The following is a 9,825-nucleotide window of genomic DNA, read 5'->3' on the forward strand; positions in this document are numbered from 1 at the left end:
GCAGGTCGTCTAGCACGCAGACCACGCTGATGTAAACGTTTTCGAATGGTCTGACGTGACACTTGGGTTCCTCTCACCTCCCTTAAACGTGCCTGGAGTTGAGTGGCATTCATCATCCGGTTCTGCAGGGCACTGTTCACAATAAAGCGGTCATCAACATGGGATGTGGCCAAAGGACGTCCACTTCTATGCCTTTCTGTGACTCTTCCAGTCTCTCTGTATCTCTGTCCCAACCTGCTGATGACACTCTGTGACACTCTAAGCTCAGTGGCCACTTCCCTCTGAGAACATCCTGTTTGAAGCCTCACAATGGTGAGGTTCTGTTGATCAGTTGTTAGGTGTGGTCTTGGTCTCATGATGTCAAAATGTGAACAGCATGATGAAGAGGACTGTTTAAATACCAATTCTAATGGAACCAGAAAATTTATTGGTCGATTCATGGATCAAACACCAGTTGTGAATTTTGCCGTTAAGCACCTTGTTAGAGAACAGCAAGTTCTGCAGAAAGTACTGAAACACTGAACAGTTGGACATGTGCATTCAGAAGTGTAGAGAAGGTCAAATTAAGTTCACCTGGAAAGGTTATAGTGCATTTTAGGTGCATCCTGAAATTTCACCTGAAAGCCCAATATCCTTAACTTTTTGTGAGTAGTGTATATATGCGTGTGTGTATGTATGTGTATGTTTGTGTGTATATATGTGTGTGTGTGTATGTTTGTGTGTGTGCGCGTGTCCCTCACCAGGCGGACAGCCTCGTCCTCTGCTCGTGAGCCGATGGCTAGTATCTCGGAGGTGGGGTTGAAGCGGAGTGTTGTGGCGGCCGTCAGCAGATTCATCACACACTTCAGGGGTTTAGGAGATGAAGTGTTCACACACTCCTTCTGAGAGTAAATATTCACCACTCCTGACTGGGAGCTAACACACACACACACACACACACACACACACACACACAGCATTACTTTTTGAAGAATTCTGTAATGATATTGTGATAACACAGTGTGTGTGTGTGTGTGAGAAAGGTGTTGAAGTGAGACTCACCCACAGGCCAGGTATCGGTCATCTTTAGACATAGTGAGAGAGGTCGCAGTCACACAGCCATCATCTACAAACCGGTTCACACACTTACTGCTCCTCACGTCCCAGATAAACACCTCACCCTCCTCTGAAACACACACACAAATTTAAGGTTGTGTAACTTCTACAGTATCACTTCCAGTATTTTATTATCTCATCATCATTTATTATCTGAGATGTCCACTGGGGGGCCATGTGTCGGTCAGTGTGTCAGAGATAAAGTGGAGAATTTTACTGAATAACACACTCAGGATACGACAATTACAGCTTAGCTACAGCACTTACATACACACACACACACACACACACATACCCGAGTTGGTGAAGATTTTACTGCCATCTGAGTTAAATGCTGCTGCACACACACTGCCATTAATCTTCACACTGCGCACCACCTCCTTCGTCTAAAACAAACACACACACACAGAAAAAAAAATAGATAAAGATAAGGCAGTACAAAAACAGACACATATGAGAAAGAGAGAGGTGAGAGAAGCAATACAGAGTGAGACAGGTGAGAGAGAGAAAGATGAGAGAGGCAGTAGATAGAGAGACAGGTGAGAGAGAGACAGATGAGAATAATGATGTCTGTGAGGAGGTGACTGTGTGAGAGTACACACACTCCTGTACCTTCATGGTCATGAGATGGAGGAACCCTGAGGAACCGGTGAGGAGCAGAAACTGTCCATCAGGAGAAACTTCAAACTCCTTCACTCTCTGTTCATTCAGACCTGCAGGAGGAACATCAGAGGGAAGCTCACAGGCATGAAGGAAAACAGAGATATTTTGAAGAAAAAGAGAAACTGACGAGTACTTAAAGGTGCACTCTCACACGTCTCGTCTTCTTCTCACCTCTGACCCTGGGCACGGGGATGATCTTCCCCTCCATCATGTCATAGATGTAGAAGAGTTTGTTCCTCATGCCTGTGGCCACCACCTGCTCTCCATCAGCACTGAAGCATGCCTTATTCACCGGGAAGTTCTCCAGGTGGATGCTCTGGATCTTTGGATTGGTCTTACCGTCCACCTGAGAAGAGACAGGACAGAAGCTCTGGACAGTTTACACACCGCACTGCTGCACTCTGATTGGCTGATGAAGTTTATCATTAAACACCACCAGTGTGTGAGGAACAGAGAGGAACACAGAGGAACAGAGAGGCTGGAGGTGACCAGCAGGCCACTAGAGAACACTGCGCTGCCCACCTGGAAGAGAGAGATGGTGTGATCGAGGCCAGCCGTGAGGATGACCTGAGCGGACGAGTGGAACTGCAACGAGGTCAGGCGACCTTCTCCGGGGTTAGCGTTGTTAGCATTCAGACATTTCTTCATCTGGGGTGGGGGGTGGGGGGGTTGGTTAAGGGAGAGAGAGAGTGAGAGAGCAACAACAAGCTATCAGTGATCAGGACAAAAAGATGACATCATGAAAACACAGCAGCCAAACAGACACAGCCATTTATTTATTAAACACACACTTACTCTAATAATGCCTTTAGGGAGAGATTCAGAGGCAGCAACGTAATTTCCCGTCCTCTTCAGCAACTCATCATCATCATCATCATCATCACCTGAGAGACAAAGAAACAAACCATGATTGTGTGTGTGTACGTGTGTGTGTGTCTGTGTGTGCGTGTGTGTGTGTCTTAAACGATTCTCCTAAATGACTCTGAATCACCTGGGAGTCAAATAAAGAAGCTGCAGAGGAAATGTGTGGAAATGATTCAGTCACTGATGATTCATACAGAGATAGACAGCTCAATTGATTCATTGATTATAGATTACTGTCACTGTTTAAAACATAATAAATGAAACTATAAATAAATAAATAACTGGAGTGTGAGAGTGAGCTGTGGAGCAGTGTGTAAACATTGTAGATAGAGTAAAGAGATGAAATGAAGAGAGAAATAATACTGTACAGAGTGAATATGAGAAAAAGAAAGAAAGGGGAGAGTGTCAGAGGTCAGTGGTCAGTGCAGATGGAGCTGAAATAGTGGACGGAGGTAAAATTCAGTGAGTGTGTGATGACATTGAGATTGACTCAGTGAACAAGTGAGTGAACAAGTACCTTTCTTCTTTCCTTTCTTCACAGCGGTCTCCGCCCAGGATGGTACTCCGCCCATCGCTTTCTGGAATCTGACGAGAGTGAGACAGGTGAGTGTGTGTCTAACCTGTTTCTCTAGACTCTGTAGAGTGTGTGTTTGTGTATAGAGTGCGTGTGTGAGACTCACTGCTCTTTCAGGCGCTGCTGCAGTCTGGGTTTGGACATGTTCGCCTCGGCGTCGCTCCGAGTGAAGTCCTTACGGAAACGGTGTGTCATGTCCACGCTGCACAGAGTCGGATTAGAGACTGTATCACACCTGTATCAGACATGCCGTGTGTGTGTGTGGATGAAAATAACAGGAGTCGTGACCTTTGACCCCCAGACTGAGCACTTACTTTTCCTCCACTTCATCGTCCTCATCCTCCCACACCGCCTTCCTCTCTGTGGGAACATGCAGCCTCGCTTCGTTCTCCGTCTCCGAGTCACTCGTGTCCTCTTCCTCCTTCTCATCATCCCTGTGCTGAACACACACACAAAGTTCAGCTTACTCAGTACATCCTGATTCAATCTGATACTGGACACACAACAAAATAAAGCAGCTGTAGGTCACTGAAATGACCTGGATGTAATGTCCAGACTCAAAGTCGTGTATTAAATTCCCTGAAAGATCTGGACAGCCGACCAGGATGCAGGAGAAAGCTGTGTGTTAGTGTTTACTGGGTTAAACTGACCTGTAAGCGCTCCAGCAGTTCCTCCTCAGCTCCGAACACCAGCTCCTCCAGCAGCTTCACAGACTCATCTTCTTCTCCTAAAGCCTTCAGCTCCTCGGTGTGTTTCCTCCTCTTCTGTTCCTCACGTGCAGCGTCTACACGAGCACCTCCTTCCTCCAAACGCGGCCTTTTCGCTTTATTCCGCGCCACCCCCCCCTCCATCACTCACCGGTTTAACACTGATTAACTCTTTATTAATATAAACACCACACGGGTTAACGCTACTGAGTTAGCTTTAATCACTGAGCTACACATGTGCCATGTTTCCACCAAGCGGGGACTGACTTCCGGTTTGGTGACCCACGACCCCCCCTTTCCCCAGTTTGTAATATAAAAGTCTCTGACCTTCAAAGTTTCTCACTCGTGCTTTTTTTCACCAAGAGTTATGACTAACTTGTGTGGTATGTAGAAATGCTTTCTGTTAAAGAATTTCATTATCTTATTAAAATATTTAATATAAATGTAGAATATTAAAAAACTTCGTTTGTTCCTAATAAATCGCCCAGTGAATGTATGTCGCGTATTAAAAAAATTACATGTTTATACTCAGATGACAAATTTAATTCTACTAAAAGTAAAAACATACTATAGTAAATGTTAAATCGTTGTAAAACAATGTTTAGGTAATAAAATGCTAATTAACTTTTGAAACTAAATTTATTCTGAAGCCGCACGAACACACTGGCAAAAGCCAATCAGATGCCAGATTGTACCTGTCAATCAAAGTGTGCCTTCACCAATCAAAAACTCAAACGACCAGCTCTTCCACTAATCCCCGCCCACTTTCTCGGCCCTTACTATATAAACGCCCTGAGCGCTGGGCAGTTTCTCGCTCGTTGCCTTTCCAGCCCGGAGTGTTTTTCTGTCCTGTCCTCGCGCTGCACAGGTGTGTATGCTCCTTCTCCCCACACACTAAACTACTAAAATAAATCAGCACTATACTTCAGCTAAAGCTGTAACTATTTTCTTAAACTGCGCATTGTTTTAGTAAGCGTTAATCTACAAGCCATTGCTAAATATCGAAAGATAAACCGATCTTAAATTAGTTGATTATTTTACTACACATTGTTCTTCTTCAAGCCCTTGGTGTGTAAAGCAGCTGTAAAGGACAGTGAGTCTGTGCTAACTGGACCGGTCTCTCAGGAAGCGCCCTGTGACCGGACCTGTCGGTTACACACAGTCGCACGCGCTGCGGAACGAGCACTGGCCCTCGTATGGAGCTCGGGAAATCTCGCGAGAGTTTGCGCGATCTTTAAAATGGCGTCGGTTAAACGTGTAGTACAGACCTTTTTTATTTCACTGTTAAAGCTAGTTTTAATATCTCTACTTTACTTTAATAATCTGAACACTTAGAACTTTCAGAACACAAGAATGTTTCAGTTAGCGGTACAAATTAAATTTTCTAGCCTTTATTAGCGGCCAATAAGACGTGTACTTTTTCCTCCTCACAGCGTGCTGGCTTTGTGTCCTGATTCTGAATCTCAGCTCTTCACTAGAACTGCACACTACATAGGGCTCTGTCCTCAGTGCACACTACATAGGGCTCTGTCCTCAGTGCACACTACATAGGGCTCTGTCCTCAGTGCACACTACATAGGGCTCTGTCCTCAGTGCACACTACATAGGGCTCTGTCCTCAGTGCACACTACATAGGGCTCTGTCCTCAGTGCACACTACATAGGGCTCTGTCCTCAGTGCACACTACATAGGGCTCTGTCCTCAGTGCACAGAGCCTTGAACACTCAGCTCTTCACTCAAGTCAGTGTAAACTCTGTACTGTGACTCAGCTGTCTAAAGTTTGTAGAAGATCCATAGCTAGTTTCTAAAATCACATTTGAGAGATCAGAAACTGCTGAATAATCAGAATCCTGACCTCTCTAAATCTCTCATTAAATCTGGAGCAGGAGCTTGGTTAAAGTGCTGAAGTGTACTCCTACAGGAGCAGTGATGAGTGTCTTAAGCACCCTGCACTATATTTACTCCTCCTATATATAGTGTGTGTGTGGAGCGGATTGAACATGTGTAGAGAGATTTAAGTGTGTAGAGGGGGTTGAATGTGTGTACATGGGGTGTGGTGTGTGGGTGTGCACACAGCCCTGTGTGGAGAAGTGAACCTGATATGAATAAAGATCTGTGCTGCAGTATAAATTCTCTCTCGGCATAATTGATTGGTTAATTAGGGATGCGGGTTAACGGTCACTAATCTGCTGTAGGTTACCTAATATCTCTATTTTCCTATGACCGTGCAGTACACTGGACACTGGTGCAGATACAGAGCTCTGTAATGTCCTTCATGCTGTAGATCAGAGTGGATCAGTGTTCATCTGTATGAAGCTGGATCAGTCTACATGTACAGTGTTTCTGTGACAGTCACAAACTGACCAACAGCTGACCAGATAGAGCGAGGTTTTTACTGCCGTGCTTTACAGAAGTGTATAATGTGCCACATTTTTAGAGACCAACAGTTTTAATACGGTAAACGGTTGAATGACTTCAAGCTGTTATTTTGAATAAGGATGCGTCTGTTCACTGTAGAAACGTTAATGTAGAATAACTGAGAAAGGAGTAAAGACTCTTTCAAGTCTTTCACTTAAGTGTGTATGTGTGTAGAGTCATGGCTGCCAAGGCTGAACGCACCTTCATCGCCATCAAACCTGATGGAGTTCAGCGAGGACTCATCGGTGACATCATCAAACGCTTCGAGCAGAAAGGCTTCCGTCTCGTTGCCCTCAAGTTCCTGCAGGTGAGGGCGTGTGAGAGAGACACACGCACTAATCTGAACACTAATGTTTCCATCTGCATGAATTCACACCTGTTTATGTTGAGGCCACACCCATGCCATGCAGTAACTCCTCCCCTTCCTTACTCCAGCCACTCTGACTCTGGTGTGGTCTGGCATTGACGGGGGAAACATGAAGTGCTCCACCACATGCCTTCACTGTGGTCATGGTCAGTGCAGGACTCGTGGTGGACTGAACATGCCAATCAGTAGCCTGTGTGCTAACTGACTAACAGCTAGCATGTGCTGCTGCACTTGTCAGCAGTATTGACTGTGTAAATGATTCCCTAGCCACGACAGAATAATTAGACAGATCACAGCTGGTCAGTCACTGAGAAACCATGGTGTATGAACTCCTATCCTGACATGTGTTTAAATGCAGGCCTCTGAGGATCTGTTGAAGCAGCACTACATCGACCTAAAGGACCGCCCCTTCTACCCTGGATTGGTCAAATACATGGGCTCTGGTCCTGTCGTCGCCATGGTGAGGGAGTTGACCTGTAACATGCGGCACTGCGTTCCAGATTAATGTAGAGTGAAGCTAACTGTGTGTGTGTGTGTGTGTGGGAGGTGTGGGAGGGTCTGAACGTGGTGAAGACTGGCCGTGTGATGCTGGGAGAGACCAACCCGGCTGACTCCAAGCCTGGCACCATCAGAGGAGACTTCTGTATCGAAGTGGGCAGGTGAGTGGACATCTGTGTGGGATCTGTTGGTGGTCACTGTGAGTAGAACAGTGTTCATTAGGGGGTTTGAGACACAGCCTCTGATTAGTTTTAGTTGTCCATCTTGATGCTCTGTCCCAAATTTTCCTTTCAGGGGTTCAGTGAGAGTCAGAGGCCAGTGCTGGACTGTGTTAAAGGGAATGTTTTTACTGTTCATGATGAAGCTGGGTTAGACCTGTAACCTAAGGGGGGGGGTCTGTGTGTGTTCATACAGGAACATCATCCACGGCAGCGACTCTGTGGAAAGTGCCAATAAAGAGATCACTCTGTGGTTTAAACCCGAGGAGCTGGTCTCCTTCAAGAGCTGCGCTTATGAGTGGATCTATGAGTAAAGTGGACCGTACAATCTCTCTTCCCCCTCTGTCCTGACTTGGTATGGTCTGATCTCTCACCTGTTTCCATCTCTGTACTGTCTGAGTTTATCAACAGGAGCACTTAATAAAGTCCTCAGAACTTTCATCTGACTGTCCCTCAGTGTCTCTCACACCTGTACACACTCCAAAGATTCAGCACCTGGATTTAACTAGGCTAGTAGGTGAGACAGTAGGGAGAATGTGGGTGGGGCTTCAGTTTGCTAGGCAGCATAAAGACTGGACTCTGGTGCAATGAAGGTCATGTGGTCATAAGTCCTGTTCCAGAGTGAGGAGTGTATCAGGGTAAGAAGAGATGCCTAGTGTCCAAGCCTGTGGGGGCAGTGTGGTGATCTGAGGCTGCTTCAGGTGCTCAGGTTGAGGTCCAGTGTGTAAATGATGTCAGCTGCTGAGCTGAATATACTTAATGACAGACCAGCTTTCTCCATTAGAGCATTTTTCTTCCCTGGTGTCCATATGAGATCTCACCAAGACAGGACTCATCAGGAAAGAGAGGTTCAGGGAACAGGACACATCTCCACAGATGGACTGGACACCACACAGTCCAGCCCTTAAACCCAGTGAGAATCTGTGGGATGTGCTGGAGGAAATGTTACCCAGTAATCAGACTCTCCCATCAACATGGGGTCATGGTGAGAAATTAAAATGCTCTGGACAGAAATAAATATGATGTAGAAACTTCTTGAAAGGTTGCCATGGTGATTGTGTGCTGTGGTCTACATAAGAGGTCCAATGAGCCTGAAAATCAGTGTAAAAACACGGAGTCATTTCAGGCATGTGAGTTTACTGTGTGCTCGTCGTACTGTTTTATCTGTGTGACTGCGTGTGTCTCAGGCAGTATGTATTTGTCTGTGTGTGAGATCTGATCTTTCTGGTAAGTGTGTGTTTGGGGTGTGGCCATGCTTTAACATGAACTGGTCACATGATTGTCATGTTTATATCTGTGCCAGGAACAACTCCCCTAAAACCTTCTGTTTGATTCATTATAGAGAGAGTTTTGAGTTTTAAAAACCTTTATTGGATCAGTCCTAAAGCCAGGAAAAAACTTAACTTTTATTATTGGATGTTAGGGGAAAAAAAACAGGCAATAATTGTTCGATATCTGAATTAACAGGAAAATTAATAAATAAAACTAGTCAATAAACAAATTTACAAACAAATAACACTAATAATAAATGAATTCTATGACACTATTAGAAGTACAATAGTAACTCCTCAGTATCTTCATGCCCCAACTGCTCATAAACACCTGGAGATTTTCCACCAACTTAAAGTATGCATATTCGACTCTGAGCCAGGCCGAGCGTAGTATCAAGGTGTAGTATACCTGATGTCTGTCTGTGGCTATAGCCCTGTGTACGATTTGTCAATCGGACGCTTATACAGGGACCGCCAGCAGCCTTTAGAGGAAGAGTCGGTAACACACCACTCGAGCCACTTTGATGATGGAACTTCTTTCAGACAGGTTGCGTACAGTGCTTTTTACTCTTGACTTTTGAAGCGATCCAGTTCCGGTGTGGTGAATGATAGATGTTTGTTCTCGTTCCACTCCCCCACAGCAGCACTGGCCTTCAAAGCAGGGAAGTCATATGAAACGCCCTCCGTCTATTCCACACAGTTAGATAGATCCCTTAGAGAGGCTCTATAGTCTGGTAGCAGCGAGCCCCATATCTCCACTGTAAGCTGGTTTAAAAGGCAACTTGACCGGCTGCCAGTCCTTTCACTCATCACTGACATGTCGGTTCTCGCTTTGTGTCTGTCCCAGCTTTGTGTACCCCACGGTTAAGAGACGGGACCGCAGAGAGCAGAAGCCTTGAAGGTAAACTGCTGTTCGAGAATAGAGGCTCCTCTATTAACCACATGCCAGCAGGTGAGTCACATGGCTGTGAGCAGGAGAGAACCTTCATAGCCTCCAACATTGACCGATAGAACAGGGGTTAGACTTATTAGTTCAGTGTCTTGAAGTTTCATTAAAAACGGATGTTTGTCCAGTCCCATTCCACCTGCTCTCCTTAAGAGTGAGACCGCAGTATATTCCCGAATGATAGATTTGCTGTACAGCAATCTC

The 9,825-nt window shown here is 45.4% G+C and overlaps 2 protein-coding genes and 1 non-coding gene across 3 annotated transcripts in view; 2 read left to right on the top strand and 1 right to left on the bottom strand.

Moving 5' to 3' along the window:
• The window catches only part of utp18 (UTP18 small subunit processome component), a 7,831-nt gene extending 3,494 nt beyond the window's left edge, over window positions 1-4,337 (bottom strand). The window contains exons 1-11 of the mRNA XM_058378295.1: window positions 3,847-4,337; window positions 3,511-3,635; window positions 3,303-3,398; window positions 3,140-3,207; window positions 2,554-2,642; window positions 2,281-2,406; window positions 1,930-2,104; window positions 1,708-1,808; window positions 1,391-1,481; window positions 1,042-1,165; window positions 741-915 (exon numbers count right to left, since the gene is read on the bottom strand). Coding sequence (XP_058234278.1) covers window positions 741-915; window positions 1,042-1,165; window positions 1,391-1,481; window positions 1,708-1,808; window positions 1,930-2,104; window positions 2,281-2,406; window positions 2,554-2,642; window positions 3,140-3,207; window positions 3,303-3,398; window positions 3,511-3,635; window positions 3,847-4,047 — 1,371 coding nt within the window. The 5' untranslated portion in view covers window positions 4,048-4,337. The remainder of the gene's footprint in view (window positions 1-740; window positions 916-1,041; window positions 1,166-1,390; window positions 1,482-1,707; window positions 1,809-1,929; window positions 2,105-2,280; window positions 2,407-2,553; window positions 2,643-3,139; window positions 3,208-3,302; window positions 3,399-3,510; window positions 3,636-3,846) is intronic.
• Window positions 4,338-4,612: 275 nt separating this feature from the next.
• On the top strand, window positions 4,613-7,845 carry LOC131345416 (nucleoside diphosphate kinase B). The gene is made up of 5 exons (XM_058378298.1): window positions 4,613-4,771; window positions 6,496-6,628; window positions 7,047-7,148; window positions 7,235-7,347; window positions 7,601-7,845. The coding sequence occupies exons 2-5, from the start codon at window positions 6,500-6,502 to the stop codon at window positions 7,716-7,718; spliced, it is 462 nt and encodes a 153-aa protein (XP_058234281.1). The 5' UTR covers window positions 4,613-4,771; window positions 6,496-6,499; the 3' UTR covers window positions 7,719-7,845.
• Window positions 6,737-6,840, top strand: LOC131345533 (small nucleolar RNA SNORA49). Its single transcript, XR_009203499.1, has one exon. It is a non-coding gene; the product is annotated as a small nucleolar RNA SNORA49 (small nucleolar RNA).
• Window positions 7,846-9,825: the final 1,980 nt, after the last annotated feature.

The sequence above is a fragment of the Hemibagrus wyckioides genome, linkage group LG24 (assembly GCF_019097595.1).
Source record: "Hemibagrus wyckioides isolate EC202008001 linkage group LG24, SWU_Hwy_1.0, whole genome shotgun sequence".
NCBI classification, from domain to species: domain Eukaryota; kingdom Metazoa; phylum Chordata; class Actinopteri; order Siluriformes; family Bagridae; genus Hemibagrus; species Hemibagrus wyckioides.

What these genes read in the sequence shown, in the direction of transcription:
- LOC131345416 (XM_058378298.1), top strand. Translation starts at nt 6,500, where the DNA reads ATGGCTGCCAAGGCTGAACGCACCTTCATCGCCATCAAACCTGATGGA. An exon ending in CTGGTCCTGTCGTCGCCATG is followed by an intron (nt 7,149 to 7,234) that starts GTGAGGGAGTTG and finishes TGTGTGTGGGAG; the next exon opens with GTGTGGGAGGGTCTGAACGT. An exon ending in TTCTGTATCGAAGTGGGCAG is followed by an intron (nt 7,348 to 7,600) that starts GTGAGTGGACAT and finishes GTGTTCATACAG; the next exon opens with GAACATCATCCACGGCAGCG.